This window comes from Mastacembelus armatus, chromosome 22 (genome assembly GCF_900324485.2).
Source record: "Mastacembelus armatus chromosome 22, fMasArm1.2, whole genome shotgun sequence".
Lineage (NCBI taxonomy): Eukaryota > Metazoa > Chordata > Actinopteri > Synbranchiformes > Mastacembelidae > Mastacembelus > Mastacembelus armatus.
Genome location: NC_046654.1, coordinates 10,334,062 through 10,353,364, shown reverse-complemented (window position 1 = coordinate 10,353,364; position 19,303 = coordinate 10,334,062). Strand labels below are relative to the sequence as shown.

The window sequence follows — 19,303 nt, the reverse complement described above, 5'->3', positions numbered from 1 at the left end:
GGTTTAAAAATAATGCAAGTACTTCATCACCCATTATGCTTTTGAATATATAAAAAAAAATTCTAAATTTGACACTTATGCTGCTATTGATTCCAAAGAAATTTTACTGTGTTTATCGAAAGGAAGAGATGTTCATTAGAGGAAAAAAAAAATCTGGCAAAATAACATACTTCATGACTTTGAGTGTGTATACTAATGGAAAACCCCTGTCATATTCCCTTGTGGCAATTGCACTTTGACACACACACACACACACACACACACACACACACACACACACACACACACACACACACACACGCACGCACATGCTGTCATTCTGTGTCATTCAGTTGTCTTCATCACCTGCACTCGTCTTTTCCCGCTCCCCCCAAGCGACATAATGGGCCAGTCCAAAGTGACCCATATTTACCCAATAATACGAGGCTTTGAAAGACCCATATCAGGTTGCAGCTAATGCTCCAGTGGGGCCTGGAGAGTGAAAGATGTTACCGGCCGAAACGGCTTGGGTTTCAGGGCCCTGCGAACAAAAGGCAGTCCAGTCCTCAGAGAGATGTGGAGAAAGAGAGGATGGGGAGGGAGGTGATGGGGTGGGAGGTTGTGGAAAGTGTTAGTGCACTGAAACAGTAGCGTCAGAGGGGCTCGAAGCGTCTGTGTCAGAGGGATACAGTATGTGTGTGTGTGTGTGCGTGCGTGCAGTATCTTGTTTTATAAGTGAAGGACGTGTAAAGAGCCTGCCTGTTTTTCTAGGCAAATGTGCAGCTCATTTTTAATGTATTTCATGTTGTTGCACGTTTCGGGTATTGTCAGTCCACTCTTAATTTGTCAGCATTGTCAAGTACAGTCGGGTGAAAAGAAAGGAGGTTATCTTTCAGTTTCGCGAACACCTATAGTCCATAATGTGTACGCACATGTATACGGCTGGCCTTTAAGCGAAGACACAGCCACAGAGTTAATGGAGCAGAACAGAACTAACCTCGGGTGTTTGGGGTGAGCAGAGGGCAGACAGGGTTGGTTTAAGAGAAGTGTGTTTGTGATGTTGATACCCAGAGGTGATTTCGCCTCATATCCTCCCTCGTTTTTTTTTTTTTTGACCCCCTCGTCCCCCCCGTCCCCACACGCACACACGCACACACACGCACAACCCTCCGACACCCCCACTCTACTTTCCTCACCCTCTTCCTCCCTCATTCATGTTCTCTTTTTGCTCTCTTGCTCTCCCTCCTTAGGGGCAGGCAGGTATAAAGTTACACAGAGCTCTCAGCTTTCTTGGAAGGAATGACCACATGAGTAGCTTGGGGATTAGATTAGCAGGAAGAGCAGACTTAGCCAGGCTGTAAATAGCCCACTTTTTTCACCATTAAAAAGGCCCAGTACAATATAATCAATAGATAGCACTCATCTGATGCAGGAAGCCATATGAGAAGACCTCCCTCAAGTGCTCTGAAGGACAGGCTACAGCAGCTTGGGCCTAATGAAGTTATTATTAATCACTGGGCCTCCTGTTTTGAACTTGGGTGTTGTTTCTCTAGTGGGTGATGAGTGGTCTTTGTGTGCAAGACCTGATTGACATGCTCTTCTTCTCATTTACACTGCTGTAAATGAGAGTCTGCTGTAAGACTCGACAAGGCTTTCTTCTGTGTGTGATATTCCTGAATGTTGGACTTTATGTCACAGATATGGTACCAAATATGTTTCAGCTTTATTTTCAGTGAAGGTTTTATTGCGTGACGATGAAACCTCCGAAGTACCTCGTAGAATCATAAAAAACCTAAAGCAAAAACATGATCTATTCAGCGTGTAGTCTCACCAACACCTTTTTCTCCCTGTCCATCTCTGATTCTCACACACACTCATATACACACACACACACACACACACACGGCACTCTCTCAGCCTCCCCACAGGTGTTAGGTTACTCTGTAAAGCAGCTCGAATGGGCACAGAAATCACAGAGGGCTGTCTGTGCTCTTGATTCCCGTTTCACTTTGAAGTTTCCCCAGCTCACAAGAACAGGGGCCACAAAGCCAGACTCGTGTGAGGGCTTTAGACCTCTCTCCCAGTCTCCCTGGTCTATGATTTCTGTAGAGTGGTGGGTGTGGGGGGAGGCAGTATTGCCGGGCAAAGCTACGTGTTGTCTCGGTCACTAGAATACTTTGCTGTTTTAGCTTTGTAGTAAGATGTTTTAAGAAGGCAGTACAGAACATGTGCGACGGCTTCTCGCCCAGTGACCACTTTTCGATGGAACAAAACTGCAGAGGAAGGATTAGAACGGGTGGAGACAAAGGTCAAGTCCCCCACCCTCTAAGACACACACACACAAGACATAGGTAGAGGGGCATCGATCATTGGACAAGATGTGGAGACTAATTTAACAGCTCGACTATTTTTTTCTGTCTGTGCACAATGTGAAAATAAACAGTGACTTTTGGCTTTGCTTAAAAAGGGGCTTTGGCAGGATACATCTGTAAGCACTTAGAAAATAAAAGACACCAATAATACTTTAATGGAGCCATGTTGGAGAGGCTTTTAGGCACAAGGTGTTCCAGTGTTAGTGTATGGGTACGTCTGTCTTAGTTGATCTCATCAAAAGGCCAAAGGGTCTCGCAGAGTCAGAAAAAATAACTTGAAGTGTTCACATAAAGAAGAATAAACTTACCCTCAAGCTACAATTATATGAACCTTTTTTTTTTTTTCTTTCTTTTAAACCAGGTTGCCAGTCAGTCACATTATTTACAATATACCTCATCCCTGTTACTGACCGGGCCTTTCTCTGTGTTCTCAGGTACCTGAATCACGTGCGAGCTTCAATGCCTCAGGACACAGCTGGAGGATACACCTCGGCTTTGGCATGTCATCGGGCCATTCAGGATGCTTTCAGTGGGCTGTTTCCTTCAAAAGGCTGAACACACACAGACCTCAAGGACTATAACAGCTACTGGTATGATTGTGTCACTGCCTGGACTATAAATACACCACAGCTACCACTATGGACAAGGCAAAAAGCGGCGTGGTGGATAGTGATCGGACTCTTTTTTTTTTTTTTTTTTTTTTTGTCAAGGTTTATATGACTTGTTTTGTAAGGATTCTATTTAAATAAATAATTATGAAAAATGGAAATCTGTCCATGTTATAAATTTATTTAAGATGTATTTCCCAGAATAATAACAGTTATATTACATTATGGTATAAACAAAATGATTTCTCAAACTAATGGTGCGTCATGAATACTTATGACAAGATGCAACAACATCTGTAATAAAAATATCAGTAAAAAGTAAAAAAAAAAAAAAAAAGAATTAAAAACTCAAATTTCCTTTCAATCCCCACAGTACGAGGTTATATTTATAATAACTCATAGTTATAATGAATCTGTAGCTTCTTCACACTTCTGTCTCTTCCGGGCTGGTTCTTCTAAGGACTCTGCGGACAACAAAACATGTTTAGAACTGAGCAAAATACAACTTTACTGCTCACTGAGAGTTTGGTGAATGGCATTAAATAAAACATACTCAACACAGTTAAAAAATGTGTTTATTATCAATCAGTCTGCTGATTATCGTTAATTATAGAATGTCAGTACATTGAAAACATTCCTGTCACTTCTTTCACCTTACCTTGCCTTCTACTATAAATGGTATTTCATGTTCAACTTTGAATGTTTGCTTTCGCAGTGAAGTCTTCATCAATTTATTATTGAATTCCTCACTGTTTTGTAAATGAATTCTCACCTGTCTGTTCGTGACCACTGCTGAAGAGGACCTCTTTAGGGAGTGTGAATCTCACACACATCATATCTTTGTTGGGTGCTACATTACGCACAAAATGCACGGAGCATCGGTTCTCCAGGGGGAATCTGAGGCTATGGGAAGCCCTCTGCACCATATCCGTGTCAGGGTTGTCATCTTTGGTGAAGCCATAGCAGTGCACCGTGGGTAGGTTCTCATCACATGGAGGCTCCTCGTTCAAGAGGCCTCTGAAAGCATCTAAAAACTCTAGAGCCAGAGCAGGCAGGTTCATCACCACATGAATACCGGCTGTTCCCTTCATTAGGGCAGGCAGCTCCTGCTTCACAGGTCCCTGGATGAATGCTCTGCCGTCCAGGTTAAAGGTTCGGACTTTGCCCTCCACCTTGTTGAGTTTGCAGTTATGCTGGAGCCATCGGTGGGACTCTGGGTTGAGATCATTGGCTAACACGCTGGCACCCAAACGGGCAGCTGGGATGGCAAAGGGTCCAACACCAGCAAACACATCAAACACGGTGTCACCACGTTTGACAAGCTGCACCACACGCTGGTGCTCTGTGCTCAGCCGGGGGTTCCAGTAAACACGGGAGAAATCAAATTCATAGGTCACCCCATTTTCTTTCACCTGCAGCACAGACAAAGATGATATCAATCAATGACTATAAAATGAAAACTGCTTTTTAAAAACAAATAAGTGGAAAATCCTATGTATGCATCACTAACTAAAACTCTTGCAAATTCATAACATACTTTAGCGACCATGTTCTCCTCTCCAGCTAACACCTCCATCTTGAAGTTGCGGTAAGTGGAGTCGATTATGTTGGTCTTGTTGACCACACAAGTAACACCAGGGTTTTTGTCCATAATGACTTGACCTACAATAAAAGCAGCACATATTATAAGTAATGGCAACACAACTGAAAAGTCCAGAAATCCTCCAAGACAACATAAGCTCTGTGCAGGCATCACCAGCTCTTAATCCATGGAAGAAACTGGCAGTCACCAGCTCTTGTATTTAAAGGTGCATTTGAAGCAAACACTTTGTCGCTCATCTGTATGTGTGTTTTGTACATGCCTCTGTTGTGACATCTACTTCTCACCTATGAGGTTTTTGTAAGGGAGCTGATGGTCCCTCAGGTTCATGTGCGCGATGTGTCCCACCCGGCTGAACCCAGAGGTCACGTCCTGACCCTGAGGGAGCACGGCCTCCAGCACTTCTTCGCTCTTCAGGTTGTCGTAGCTCAGCTGCAGCTCATAGTAATGCAGCTCCTCTATGACACCGAACGACCTCAAAGCCTCAGCTTCTTCCTCACTGAAGCAGCTCGGCGAGGACACTCTGTGAGGGTCCAGCAAGACTAAACGAAAGTCGCCGCTCTCCTCTTTATCTTGGACCACCCTGGGCAGCCCTGGTCGCTGGATGGTTGACTTTTTCAGGCTCTTTACCACTTTGTTTAAGACCACAGTGGGCACCCTCAGAGCCGGGACTGTAAGGGTCTGTGTGAAAGCATCCTTGTCCAGAGTGGTCATACCCCGCACCTCTGGAGGGGGCCGGTACAATCTAGGCTCCATTATGGGGTTCACAGCAAAGCCAGGACAGGCTGAGGTAGCAGAGCTGAGGATCCAGTGCACAGCGGCAGAGTTTGGGTTTCTCTGAGTCTGTACCGCAGCAAAGACTCGGCTGAGGTGCCTGCAAAGACGAAAACGCCGCACAGTGAAAACACACACACACACACACACCAATATGACACCGACCAAACTATGGATCCAACTCAACACTCAGCTCACCTCAACATCCCCCGTTCACCGGCATGCTTCAACTGCGTCATCAAGAGCGGACCAGTGCCGACTGGTGATTGGACAAGCTTCTCTGTGACGTATCACATGCGACGGAAAAGGAGGCACGTGACGTGGGCGGTTAACAACAGTGAGCAGCTGTAAGTTTAGGACAGGAGGTGTTTTCAAATGACTTAGGAGAAGAAACTATCGTGACTGTGCAGCTGCAGCGGCTGTGAGCTTTGACAGGGAACTGTGGCAGCTTGGTTCTTGTAGTTTTTGTCGACTTTTCGCGCGTGGAAGATGAGCGTGACTGGGAGTATAAACACAGACTTACACAGTGAATGTGACCGGGATCCCGAAAGTAACGAAACTACACCTTTTCTAACACATGTAAGTGTAAAACCAGCGCCTTCGTTTCTTTCACAGCCAAGAGAAGGTGCTCGTCTAAAAATGTCAGCTCTAACTTCTTTTTATTTTAAACTGATATACACTGAAATCAGTCTAAATGTGTGGGATGTGACAGGCGGTCATTTTTTCCAAATGAATATGACAAACATCACATGATTCTTGTGAAGCTCACCCTTCCAGTTTCCTGTTTGCTTTCTGCCTCTGTTAGCACTTTAAGTCCACCACGGAGAGAAGTTACGGGGGGGGGGGGGGGGGTTGTATTGCATAAACTTCATTTGAGAATTGATAAAAAGTCTTGGATTTAAAGGAGAACTCCAAATATTTCTACACAGTATGTTCAGTCATAGTTAGTACTTCTCAGCCTGTTATCATATGGTTTGTGGTACCTGAAGGGAGATTTCAAAAGTCTGCTTTCTTCATCCCTCCATTTATCTAAATTTGACATAATTGGGCTTTCATAGTAAATATTCACGTTTAAAAATGTCAACCACCAACTCAAACAATAAAAATCTCACCTTTGCACACATTGTTGTACTTGTAGGACATAAACTCCTCTACGTGTACTTAAATGTAATAGCGTATAGGACATGGCACCGATGTCTTCACTGGTAGGTACTGTTGATGGTGTTATCACCTCAGACTTTGATACTTGGCTCTGGCTAATTAAATCTATTGTAGTCATTGTCTGTGAGCTCAAAGAGTGTTTTGTTTAAAGTTCAGAAAGAATATTCATGCCCTTTTATTCTTTTGAACACTTGCAATTTTATTTGTTAATAAATATAAAGACAAAGTGAAAACATCTTTCTGTAAATGGGTTCTGTAAAGTGAAATCTTTGCTGTGGTGCTGTAAATAGTGGCCAAGTGCATCTGGTTTTATTTTTCTTGGTGCGTCTCCAACTGGCAAATTGAGCTGATTGGACATAGTTTTGACAAGGCACACACACCTGAGTCTTAATGTCCCACAATTCAAACTGCATGTTGGTTTTTTAGAAACCAAGCCATGATAAAATAGTGGCAGAGGATAGATCAGGGCTGGAGCATAAAACTATTTCTTAACTTTAAGTGAAAAAAAGATTTTTCTGGCTTGATACATCATCGCCTGCTTAATACGAGGTGCGGCTGTGCCTCAGAAGGTAGAGAAGGTAGAGCACAAGGTTGGTGGTTCGATCCCTGGCTTCACTAGTCCACATTGTTTGTCACATGTTGAAGTGTCCTTGGGCAAGACGAGTGTGTGAGTAAGACCATTTACCATCCATAATGGTGGCAGCATCATGCTATGCTGCTGGTCAAAGGTTTGAGGGGTGAATTAATGCAGCCAAATACAGAAAATCTGCTTCAGAGTGGATTCAACCATCTTTCAGTTGAGACCAAAATCAATAATGCTAAGACATTTGTAGTGTTCTCTGGGCATGTCTCAGATTGTCCCTGAGTAACTCAGTCAAAGCTTAAACTTGAACCCCACAGAACATCTGGGAACGTTTCAGTTTACAGACGACGCCACATAGAGGAAGATCTGCCAGGAAGGATGGAATTAACTGCCCACTCCAGGTGTGCAGAGCTTATAGACTTAACAAAGAAGAATCAAACAAATCATTGCTGCAAAAGAGTTTATAAAGAGTAATTAATGAGTCTAAATACTTGTGTAGATGAGAGTTTTCAGTTTTGATTTTAAACAAATTCTATGAAAATATTTTGACTTTGCCCCTACGGGTTATTGACTGTACCTTTATTGGGCAAAGATGCAATTTTATCCAAATACAATAATTAACATCTAAAACACAAAGAAAGTGTGCAAAAGTGAGTTTGAGTTTTTCACTGTAGACAGTCTATATTCTCATCCATCTGGCGGCTTAGTTTAGTTCCTGTCTTTCAGTACTGTAAAAGGTGGAATCTGATTCGGCAGCCTGCTGGTCAGTCTGAGTTTGTTGTGACACTGACACCAGAATTGCCATTCATTCTCTCCAGGATATCCCCTATTAGAGAGGTCAAGCTGTTTGGGCAGCTCCCCTTATCCTGAGCTCAGGCAGCTGTCCTACAGCCAGCAACTCAAATCCCACCCCATCCATTCCCATTTCCATTCCATGATCCTACATGCCACTGCAGACTTGTTTCATGACATCCATCATCAGGGCCAGCCAGTTGTTCATAATACTGTCAAGACCAATTCTCTTAAAGCTTTTACAAAAATTAACAGATTTCTTCAGCTGCTATTTTGTCTTGCGCTCACTGTTTTGCCTCTTTATGTATTATCTATGTGTTATCTCTGTTGTTTGTGCAGGGATCTGTGCAGCCCAGGGCCAAGGGGGCCTCTTTCTTCTCCTCTGTGTTTAACCTGATGAATGCCATCATGGGCAGTGGAATACTGGGTCTTGCTTATGCCATGTCTAGCACAGGCATAGTTGGTTTCTGGTAAGAATGCTTTTATTTCACTGTCTATCACAGTGTTTTTTTTTTTTAAGTATCTGTTTTAAATGATGATGCAAATGTGACTTCATGCTCTGTGTATCTTTCTCCTCTAGTTTCCTCTTGGTATTAGTGTCCAGCCTGGCAGCATATTCTATACATCTCCTCCTGAAGCTTTGTGACCAAACCGGTAAGAGACTAATGAGGGATATACACGCTGACTTTAGATGAGCACATCCCGACGGGTTTATCCAGGGGCTATATTTACCCATATCCTTATTTCTTGTTTGATTCTCACAGCCATCAATTCATATGAAGACCTTGGAGCAAGAGCCTTGCAAAATCCAGGAAAAGTAAGTGTTGGCTTTTGGATTAGTGTGTATTTGCCTTGTCAAACAAAGGAATCCACACACACACACACACATATATATATATATATATATATATGCATATCTTGTATGATTGAGAAAACATATTGACTAACAGCATTTTAAAATTCTCTTCAGGTTCTAGTTGGAGTTGCTATTCTTATCCAAAATATTGGTGGTAAGTCAGCCCCCATTTCACTGTATCACACATTATATCTGATATCTTAAAAAGGGTGCAGAGTGCTGCAGGGTCAGTCTGTGGCCATTTTATTTTGGAGGCGGATAGTGCCTCCTACTGGTGATCAGATCTCTGTGTAGTGAGGTTCCTCCTCTGTGTAAGGCTATTATTCAGATCCCTTGATAACCTCTGACCCTATAGCCACTGTCCTCACGACCCCCTCCCCTGGGCCTGAAACCTGACTTCTTGTCTAATTGATCACTGATAGAAAACCCACTCCAACCCTCTGAATGTTGAGTAACCTAATGGGACCCCTCCCTTTATTCCCTCCACTCCCTCACTTCTCTCTTTCTCTCTCTGTCTTCTCTCTCCTGCCATCTCTATCTGTCCCTTAGCCACAAACCTCGCTCCTCAGACAGTGGAGAACTGAGGTGATAGCTCCTCTGCAGTCATTAGTGGCACGGCTGAGTGGATTATAGCTGTGCCCTCTGGTATGTTTGTGGTTTTCCCAGCATGGGGGCAGTGTGTGTGAGAGTGTGAGAGCCAGCACTCCAGCGTGCATCTGTCTACACCCCGGGCCCCTTTTATAAGAGTGCAATTAGCCTCACTCTGGGTAAACATTCATCAGCACTGCCAAAGGCTGATGGGCCAATTGACCTTAATTACTGACCAGCCCGGGGCTCTCACAGGCTGCCTCTCCCCTCACTCTTAATGAAATGAAAGTAGCTCTGTCTTCTGTTGAACACTGTCCTACTATTGACTGACCACACGCAGAAGGTTTACATCAGTTTCCCTTGAATTTTACATATCTGCTTTTTTTTTAAGAATATATTTTCTCACCAATTGGCCAATAACATCTTAATATCTTTTTTCCTTCACTCAAGGGCCTTTTTTTGTTTAGAGATGTAAGTATTATCCCACCAGAAATTCCCATGAAAGTGTTGTGCTTACAGTAACCAACTGCATGAAACTAAACCATTACATCATGCTTGTTGTGTGATCCCTGTCATTGTGTTAATATCCATGTGTGTGGCTGTAAAGTTTTTTTATGGTTTGTTTTAAATTATTGGATGAACTTTTGCTGAAACTTTTTTTTGGCTAAAACACTAAAGACACTGCTGGCTCATATTTATCCTTTTATTGACAGATTTTTGTGCGTATTAATGGCTTTAGTTATTCTCAGACCAAGTGTCCTTGTGTCTGTGTGGGCTGGAGGGTTATTGGAAGAACTTTCCTTTATAAACAAATACAGGATCCAAGGGATTATGGTCTAGGCTTATTTAACGGCGAGTGCAAGACCTGCCCTGGGGCAGTAAGGTCCCACCTAACTCTGGCTGTGCCTCCCTCCAAAAATCTAAATCCTTTACATTATCTCCTTTTATCATTAACCTCACACTTCATCTGAATCCTTGTTTTGGACCAAACACATCCACTGCTCCTGCTAGTCTCCATTCACTTTTTCTTTTTAGTGCTGGGACTGGCGTAACCTTCAGGAAGTGACCCCTCTCTCATTGGCTGTCTAAGCGTCTGGGGAAGTCTGTTGGAGCCCATCAGATTCAGATAATATCCTGTTTCCTAGTGAGGTGGAGAAGGGGGAGAAATACCTGGATTAGCGTCAGAGAGCATTATTGTTAGTATCCCCCCACCCCCCCGTTCACATTTCTTCATCCTGGCTGCTACTCCCAGTCTCCAGCAGCTGGAGGATCTGCATAACGTCTGCTCCTCTGCACCGAGGGCTTTGTTGGTGATCCCCTTTAGCTGCCTGCCCCACCCATCTGCATTAACTCAGAGCTTCGGTACCCCTACCGCCCTGTCTTCTATTTTTTTTTTGCTGGAAAACACAACCCAACCTCAACACAGCAATTTAGGATACAGCAGCATACAGTGATGTGCACCATTTATGATTAACTACTTTGGTAGTGTGTGTGTGTGTCTGTGTGTGTATTTTTTTTTTTTTTTTGGTTTATTTTATTGAGAAAAATACACATTTTCTGAATATTTTTCCCTGTCTCCCCTCAGCCATGTCATCCTATTTGTTCATCCTGAAGTCAGAGCTTCCTGCAACTATAAACAGCTTCCTGAGCACAGACAACACAGGGTGTGTACATACAGCTCTCTCCTTTGCCAATAAATGTGCTTACAATCTGCACAGCCAGCTGCAAGTAGAACCAAGGTATTCTTTTAAATCAGCCGCAATGAGATAACGAATGAGTCATTCGTTGTTCCCATGGTGTTGCAGATTACACCTTTGGCCTTCAAATAAGTCAAATTTGACAACTTCTGCACCAAAAAGCTACACAAACTAGAATTAGTCAAGCAATAAGAAACATATGAATAATGAGGTGGAAGAAGATCTCTCACCAAACCGCAGTACACTGTTTGTGAGCAACTGGAGAGAAACTTGTGTTGTATAGCGTGAAGTATGCCCAGAGGAAATGTATTTATGATAGGGGGCCATTCATCACCCGTCAGCAGCAGGCTGCGTCTTTCATTGGCCTACATGGATGAGGCTGCAGCTCCTCGCGCTCATGGAGAAGTCGCCGGCCAAGAATGTAACTTCTATCACTTTATTATTGGCCACACTGGTTTAAGCAAGGGTTGTAGCTGCTCTCAGCACAATCCGTCAACATCTGAATCTTCCACACACAGCTGCTTTGTATTAGTGCTCTCCTTTCACCCTCAAATCTCTCACACATGTTCCCCGGAATCAGACTGATACAAGGGGATATCAGTTTTGCCATTCTAATTACAGCTCACTGCTGAGAGAAACAAAACATTTCTGTTAATGAGTGGCTTTGGGATGTTAACAGACATGCACTTAATTCCATCAAAGCCTAAATAAACAAGTTGTTTTATATTAAAACGAGTTTCTTTTTTTTTGGCTCATTTGTCATAAGACGATAGAGGGAAACTGATGCAGTGGTGTCAGCTTTTTAGTCCTCTGTGCTAGTGGAGTGTATGTGCTCTTTAAGTTTCTCCAGCCATGTGTAAGTGTAGTAACAAGGCTGGAGACATGGACAGCTGTGGACTTGGGTCTGAGCTGCCTTGGCCAGATTTATGCTGATCTTTAACACTAGGTGGAGATTGACTCATTGGCAATTATACTCCACTCTTAACTGAGAGCTTTCCTGCATCTTGTTATAGCGTGAAATGTTCCACATTTCATGGGTCTTCTAGGTATCCTGCGCCCGGAGAATGGATCCTAATTGTATTGGTGATTTTTTTTTTTTTTTTTGCTTTCCCTTTATCTCCATCAAGTCTGGAAAAATTGAGAAAGGTTTTAGCTTAGCTCACTAAACTTAGGTAAGGCAAGAGGTGATTGGACAAGAGAGAGTTTGGGGTCAGAGTACAGGTCACCTTGACATCCAGTTACTGGGCAGAAGCAGTGTAGACGCAGAGACAAATCCATCAGCGCCTATGGTAACACCACAGCTGTGAAACTGCCAAACAGGGGTCAGTGGGTGTTGATGTGGTCAGAGCAGGTGCTGCTAACTGTGGGAGCCTCATAAAGAGTGGTGGAGCCAGTCCCTCATAACCCCATGCTGCGATCCAACATACAGCAGCGCCAGGCAGCAGCCTTCCCACCCGACCCCGACCCCAGCGGAGCCGGCATGCCTTCCACATGTGTCACCTCTAACACTGCCCCTCCTGCTTCTCTAGCTCCCCAATCCTGAATAAACCACCAAGGCTATTCCTCAGCAAAGGAAAATATTATTCCCTCTCTCCAAAAACCCAGCAAGTGAAATGTGGTCTCATCTAAGGGAGCGACACTGCGTTTGCATGTGAATTACATAATTGTTATGGTTAGCGAGAGCTAAAGCTCTTAATTCATACCACATGATGAATCTGTCGCTCTCCATTTGAGCACAAAATGGAAGACAAATTTCCAGGGCCGGTTCATTTTTTTTAGGGAAACTGAAGATTTGTTTCTGCTGTCCCTGACATTTCAGGACCAGGGTGATCATGTCCCCCTACTTGTTTTTCAGAAATGCCTGGTATGAAGATGGCAGGTTGCTTCTGATACTAATCACACTCTGTGTTGTTTTGCCTCTGGCGATATTACCAAAAATTGGTGAGTAAGATGATCAAATAGCACTGACTGATTTGCTTTGGTTTGAATTATTTCGTCTTACTTGATATGTCTCTTACCCTGTTACAGGTTTTCTGGGTTACACCAGTAGCCTCGCGTTCTTTTTCATGCTGTACTTCACAGTTGTGGTGAGTCTTTTAATACTTCCCTGCTAAATAAGTTTTTCATCTCTTCTGTCATCAACCTGTCGTCTTGTCTCCAGGTTGTTGTCAAGAAATGGTCCATCCCTTGCCCACTGCCTCACAATCTTACTACACTTTCAGGTGCTTTCCAGGTAAGAACAACTCCCACGTCTTTCTAAGGTTGTCCACACGCACAAAACAAACATATGTAAAATACTGTAGGTATTATAGACCAGACAGTCTGGTCTGCAGGATTATGAGGAAACCCCAGGAGATTACTGATTGGCTTTGCTGTGGCTGATGAGGACCAGAAAAGGCTGCAGAGTTTGGTGTATGGTCCCAGTCCTGAAGGGAAGGAAGTTCATGTGACCTTGGCTGAGCCTGGAAATGACCTCTGACCTTTTGGAATTATACAGACCATGCTATACTTTCAGACGTAGCATTGGTTAATTTGGATGGTTGCTTTCCTTGTAGCTCCCAAGGCAACAGAATTTAGCTGTACGTTTCTCCCATTTCCAGCAGCACTGGAGAAGTAATCTCCTCTCAGAAATAACATGCTCCCTCTTTTCCTCTTGTCTCTGCAGATATCAAATTCCTCTGACTCAGAATGCACACCCAAACTCTTTGCCATCTCCAGTAAGGTACAGTATGTGTATGAAACCAGTGTTTTCTCTGTGCTGCACCTGCAGCACATGAGGTGGCAGTGAGATGTTATTGGCAGTAGGTCTGCTGTAGTTTCTTTTGATTCTGGTGACAAATTACACTTAACCCATGAAGGATAGTATGTAAGTGCACTATGCAGCTGCCACTCACATGTATGTTACATGTAAAGGCCAAATGTATATATGTGGCATTCAGCACAAGTGGTTCCAGTTCAAAAATAATTAGATGCACTTTTGTGATCCTTAAAAAATACACCTGCATAATATTTAGAGATTCATGTTTTAATTCATGTGCATACATTTACAAAGGAAAGTTCAAACTCTGCAAACCAGATGGTAATTACTGCTACACAAACCATACCTTGACCCACTTGCCCCCTCTCACCTATGTAACACTGTAAGCTTGTAATTTGTCAATGGCAGCTGTGCTCTGACTGTGTGTTGCAGAGTGCCTATGCTGTCCCCACTATGGCCTTTTCTTTTCTGTGCCACACGGCTGTCCTACCAATCTACTGTGAGCTGGACCGGTAAGCACTGCAGCATTTCATCTTTACCTTTATCTTCACTGTTAAATTTAAATCTGAATTGAATGTTTAATATTTGGTATGATTACGCCCAGTGAATGCCTCCTTGTGTTTTTCAGACCTACTAAGACCAGGATGCAAAACGTTACAAATGTCAGTATTAGCCTCAGCTTCCTGCTTTACCTCATTTCTGCACTGTTTGGCTACCTCACCTTCTATGGTAAGCCTGAGTACAAAGATAATGTGGTAGTACCTTTTCAAAACACTGTCTTATCTGCTCACGATGTACCCTCAATCTTCTTGTCTGCTGCTGGTAGCTCATGTGGACTCTGAGCTGTTGTTGAACTACGACACGTACATGCCTCGGGACATCGTGGTCATGACGGTGCGACTGGCCATCCTGCTCTCGGTGTTGCTGACTGTACCGCTCATTCACTTCCCTGTGAGTGGACCAACCTCATAATATCCATATTGACTGCATGTGTCTATTTGCTCGGTTCCTGATTTGCAGTTGGTGGGGGAAAAAAAGACTAACATTCTTAAGTGAAGGCTGCTGGAAAACGGTTATTAAATGCAAGTGATAAAACAGAAGTGTCATGATATAAAAAATACAATTAGTGACATTAACACAGTATGTCTTCTCTGAGCATGTGTGTTTCATTTGAATTAATTCATTTGTGTGTATGCTCCAGGCCCGTAAGGCTGTGCTCTTGCTGCTGTGTGGAGGACGTCCCTTCTCCTGGTTTGTCCACATCATTGTAACTCTAATTATCCTGGGCGTGGTGCTGATACTGGCCATCTTTGTGCCTGACATCAGAAATGTGTTTGGAGTAGTAGGTATGTGTTTGTTTTACGAACTCCACAGTCAATCTTTTATTATTTTCAAACACAAAATAGTTTTCTATAACTGTGACCTTTCAGATATTCTGACCTGTTTCCAGCTACAGACTAAAAGAGCAGCCAGTCAGTATTCCACAGTTATTGATCATGTTGGCTAAAATCACCGTATCTGCTCATCCATAATTAATGGCACAGTCCTGCTCAAACAGTTTATGAAGCCGCTATTATCAGACATGCCCCATGTTGTCTGTGCACTTCAAGTGCCTTTTCTGTTTCTTTTCCAGGATCAACAACCTCCAGCTGCCTTTTGTTTATTTTCCCTGGCATCTTCTACCTTAAGATTAGTAACCAACCCCTCAGATCCTTTGACTCCATTGGGGTAAATACACTTTTCAATATATTTCTTAAATACTGTTAGATTCACTACTCTTGCAGTTGAGCTGAAACCTCTTTGAGCCATTTTCGTCACCATAGTTCTTATTTTTTTTTGTTCCTAGAGCCATTTCCTTTTAGGTAGTGGTGCTAACTGTTTTGTTTGTGTTCCTATGTTTCTAGGCTGTACTCTTGGTGGTCTTTGGCTTGATCATGGGAGTCATCAGCTTCTCTATCATCATCATTACGTGGGTACAGAGCTCCTAACCACCCGTGCCTCCCTCTTTCCAAACCAAGCACAAGAGCAAAGAACTGGGAAAAATGTGCCAAAGAAACTGGAAACTGGATCAGGAAATGGAACATACAGACGCTAATCAGCATCACCTCAGGCAGATTATTTATTGAAGGGTAACGCTGAAGATTAGTGTTTTTATGAAGTTTCTAACACAAGCATTGACCAAACTCAGCACATGGTAGTTAAAGTCTGATCTGTCAGCGATCTTTGTGTTTCAACAAAAAGTAGGTGAGATTTGCTGTATCACAACAACACAGGAAAGTGCCAAGAAAGCTGAGCAATTCCTTTAAGTTCATTTTAAGTACTGTTATTCATTTTTACTTTTTCCTAGCCAGTGTCTTTGTGCATGCACATATTAGGAATATTGTCAAGACAAACCCTAACCTTACAGTGTCTGAGGAGGTTAGCCTTCTCAATCTCATCCTCAAAGCTCATGAATCAGAGACCTAAGAAACTGCCAGGCACTACTGCAATAATGTCAATGTCAAAAACTGAATTTATTAAGTTCTGACAAAGCTCTCTTTCATAAAAACAATATGTAACTCTAGAAATGTCCTCACCCCCTGATGTAATCTGTCAATTAATCCAGAATCCAGGTGGGAATTGTAGAGGTCAACGGTGTAGGATTTCACTGGGTCAGTCATCTTTCTCACTAAAACGATACAACATTTCACCAATAAATTTTTATTCAGTCAGAAAATGTCATTTCAGCCATGTGCAGTAAATACAGTACATGGAAACAGGTGCTGCATAAAGACAATAAAACAATACGCAAGACTACACATATTAAATAATTAACTAAGAGCCATTAGAGAAAGTAAATGGTGTATGTTATGTACAATAGATAGATAATTATAATGTACAATATGTAGCCAGTGGTTGAAGCATTTCTCTGGTGGGCCACCACACTTTTGGGCAGATATAATTTAATTTATTGTTTTTGGGACAGTGACCCATTGGTTCAATGTCTATACCAGGAGTCAGTCACGAGCATGCGAGTAAACTGGTCCAATGAAACTGGTACATTTAACTGTGGTGGGCCATCTGGGACAAAAAAACCCCAGGGCTGATTTTATGACCTAAACCAGGCTTCTATGTAGCTGTACAACACTCACACATTCAATATTTTTATATCATATCATGATCACTAATTTACATTCCCTGATTTTATGACCAAGTGTTTTTTATTTAGTTTTTGTAATTGTTTTGGATGTTTCTTTCTTGTTTTTGTATTTTCATGTTGTGTATTAAGTTGTCACTCCATTTACAGTTCAGACATCAGGGATAAATGTTTCTGCTGCTACTCTATGTCAATGCATGTGGCAAAAACTGACCACTCACTTTTAGTTTGGACCAGGTAATTATAATGTAATAGGTTTAATATAAGGTGTTATTCTTCAGATGACCAGCCTTTAATAAAAATGAAGCTGTTTATGTACTGACATGTTAGTTTGCTCATTTAACCACTAAAATGTCTTCATCAGTGTTGTGGAAAGCTCATCTGTCTGACATGTCATGGCTGTGTTTGATTGGCAGGCGCAGCACTGAAGCAGAGACCCGATCCTCAGTGTTGTGCTCTGGGTTCAGCCTGTAGATAATGAAAGCCACATGCTTGGTACGTTTCTAATCATTATGCTGTTTAGATTGTCTTTATACTGCCTCTAGAACCTATGGCCACCCGACTGCTGCTTTTAATATAAGGAATTAGGCAGACCGACCCCACTTTCCCTGCAGAAAGAGGTGGCTGCCCGCTCTTCACGCCCCCTTAAAGGAGGTTCCCTGGTGCAGGAAAATATCCCTGACCTCCAGCTACTGCTCTGAAGGACACTCGGTTGAATAAAGTACACCTCAGGTACCCTCAGCACTTAATATTTCTCTGGTAGTGGTTGAGAAAGCAGTCAGATCTCTTACTTTAGTAATAGTGAAAAAGTATTATCAGTGTTTATACATCATGAATAACACGAGGAATTTGTTTCCAAAATCAGACTTCATAAATTCTCCAGACATTTTCATTTTTAAAGAAACCTGGCTCAGTACCAAAACTCCTTATGAAGACTTCTCTTTTACTGGATATAACATTGGCCCCCCAGCACAAACCTGGACTTCTCCAGGTTAGAGGCTGGTTTTGATGATCTGCAGATTAACCTGTGTAATTAAAACCTTGTTCTGAACTCCTCAAGGACAAAACAGTGCATTTTACAAGAGCATGAACATGGTGATGTTCTGAATACTATCCATGCTCTAAATGGAAATCTGATTTTTACAATCCAGCATTTTAAACACTTAGGAAGTTAGTTTGAGTCAACCCTAACCAACCTGCCAAGATATTTATTACCATGATTAGGTTACTCATAGCACCTCTGAACTGAGGAAGACTGCTTTCGGAAGCTATGCACCTTACTACTGCATGAAGTGTCAACACAGGTTGTTTTTCGAAACTATTTTCTCTAGAAATCTGTGTGTGTGATGGTTGGAAGGACCTTTGTTATGATTTTATATACATTTAATTTGTTCTCAGGTCTCAAATGAATAAGAGGTCTAACTTAATGTCAGTGAGATTTCCAAATTGAAAAAGGCTTAATAATGCACGGACTGGTACAGAGTGTCATAAAAGTGAGTATAATCTCCCTCTTCCAGGACTACAGCAACACTGGTTTAAATCCATATGCAGCACAAGGTTACCACCTAGTGTCAGACAGGGTTCACAGCAGTCCTGGTCCACATTTCTAAAAGGCTTAGAAGAGATAACCATATGCTCCAATTTTCTCCCAGTTTTATCATGTATTGAAAACATGCATGGTAACACAGACCAGAGCTGTTTTTATGGAAGTCTGACTGGGCCATGAGCCCTCGACCTGGGATGGGAGTGTTTTTGTTTAGTTAAACTCACTAGCTCACTGGGCCCATGTCCAGCAGTATGACAACACCATCTCCCAGGGTTAAAGGATAGAATGAGGCAGGGGAATGATGGTGGGCTGAAATTAAAACCACTATTGGCAGCCTGCACTCTTGTATTGTTTTAAGAGGTGTTGGCTGTATTCTCTGAAAATTGTTTTCTGTTGTTGGAAGTCAGGATTTTTGGGGGTAACAGCTGGGTCTGATGCTAATGTCCCTACTTTGACCTTGGACACAGTTTTATGTCCAGTTGTTTGGTGACACTGTCTTCAGGAATAAGGCAGTGAAGAGTAAAAATGGTTAGGTACCCACTGGGTAACTACCTTTGCAGCTGACACCAAGTAGAATTCAACAAAAAATTGCATGATTTCATTAAAAAGTACAGGGCTACATAAATGAGTTAAAACAGCTCTTTCATACATTTACAATCCAACATAATCAACTGCATTGGCTACAAGTAGTTTGGATGGATAAACAGCTGAAATTATTACATTTGCTCCAAGTAGTGGATAAACAGTTGAAAACCAAAACTAGTGAATTAGATCAAAGTAGGCTACAGGATAAACATCTGAAACTGCTACCTAAGGAGTGAAATAGTTTGAATTGTTTTATTATGAAACATTT

At 42.4% G+C, this 19,303-nt stretch overlaps 3 protein-coding genes across 4 annotated transcripts in view; 2 read left to right on the top strand and 1 right to left on the bottom strand.

Annotated features, from left to right (window-relative positions):
* Positions 1–3,035, top strand: part of mnat1 (MNAT1 component of CDK activating kinase) — a 31,439-nt gene extending 28,404 nt beyond the window's left edge. For both annotated transcript variants that reach the window (XM_026313764.1, XM_026313810.1), the window contains exon 9: positions 2,786–3,035. In XM_026313764.1, the coding sequence (XP_026169549.1) occupies positions 2,786–2,906 (121 nt within the window). In that variant the 3' untranslated portion in view covers positions 2,907–3,035. The remainder of the gene's footprint in view (positions 1–2,785) is intronic.
* An 89-nt stretch (positions 3,036–3,124) lies between these two features.
* trmt5 (tRNA methyltransferase 5) lies at positions 3,125–5,607 on the bottom strand. The gene is made up of 5 exons (XM_026312903.2): positions 5,532–5,607; positions 4,847–5,433; positions 4,497–4,621; positions 3,732–4,371; positions 3,125–3,423 (listed from the first exon to the last, which is right to left on the bottom strand). Exons 1-5 carry the CDS (start codon positions 5,570–5,572, stop codon positions 3,362–3,364), a joined length of 1,455 nt encoding a protein of 484 aa, XP_026168688.1. The 5' UTR covers positions 5,573–5,607; the 3' UTR covers positions 3,125–3,361.
* A 27-nt stretch (positions 5,608–5,634) lies between these two features.
* On the top strand, positions 5,635–17,226 carry slc38a6 (solute carrier family 38 member 6). The gene is made up of 16 exons (XM_026313031.1): positions 5,635–5,912; positions 8,209–8,339; positions 8,450–8,523; positions 8,634–8,686; positions 8,840–8,879; positions 10,899–10,977; positions 12,866–12,951; positions 13,039–13,097; positions 13,172–13,243; positions 13,676–13,732; positions 14,201–14,280; positions 14,397–14,497; positions 14,595–14,719; positions 14,970–15,114; positions 15,402–15,496; positions 15,673–17,226. The coding sequence occupies exons 1-16, from the start codon at positions 5,823–5,825 to the stop codon at positions 15,754–15,756; spliced, it is 1,371 nt and encodes a 456-aa protein (XP_026168816.1). The 5' UTR covers positions 5,635–5,822; the 3' UTR covers positions 15,757–17,226.
* Positions 17,227–19,303: the final 2,077 nt, after the last annotated feature.

What these genes read in the sequence shown, in the direction of transcription:
- trmt5 (XM_026312903.2), bottom strand. Translation starts at nt 5,572, where the DNA reads ATGACGCAGTTGAAGCATGCCGGTGAACGGGGGATGTTGAG. An exon ending in GGTGAACGGGGGATGTTGAG is followed by an intron (nt 5,434 to 5,531) that starts GTGAGCTGAGTG and finishes TCGTCTTTGCAG; the next exon opens with GCACCTCAGCCGAGTCTTTG. An exon ending in CAGTGGTCACGAACAGACAG is followed by an intron (nt 3,424 to 3,731) that starts GTGAGAATTCAT and finishes TGTTGTCCGCAG; the next exon opens with AGTCCTTAGAAGAACCAGCC.
- slc38a6 (XM_026313031.1), top strand. Translation starts at nt 5,823, where the DNA reads ATGAGCGTGACTGGGAGTATAAACACAGACTTACACAGTGAATGTGAC. An exon ending in TCTTATCCAAAATATTGGTG is followed by an intron (nt 8,880 to 10,898) that starts GTAAGTCAGCCC and finishes GTCTCCCCTCAG; the next exon opens with CCATGTCATCCTATTTGTTC. An exon ending in CACTTTCAGGTGCTTTCCAG is followed by an intron (nt 13,244 to 13,675) that starts GTAAGAACAACT and finishes TTGTCTCTGCAG; the next exon opens with ATATCAAATTCCTCTGACTC.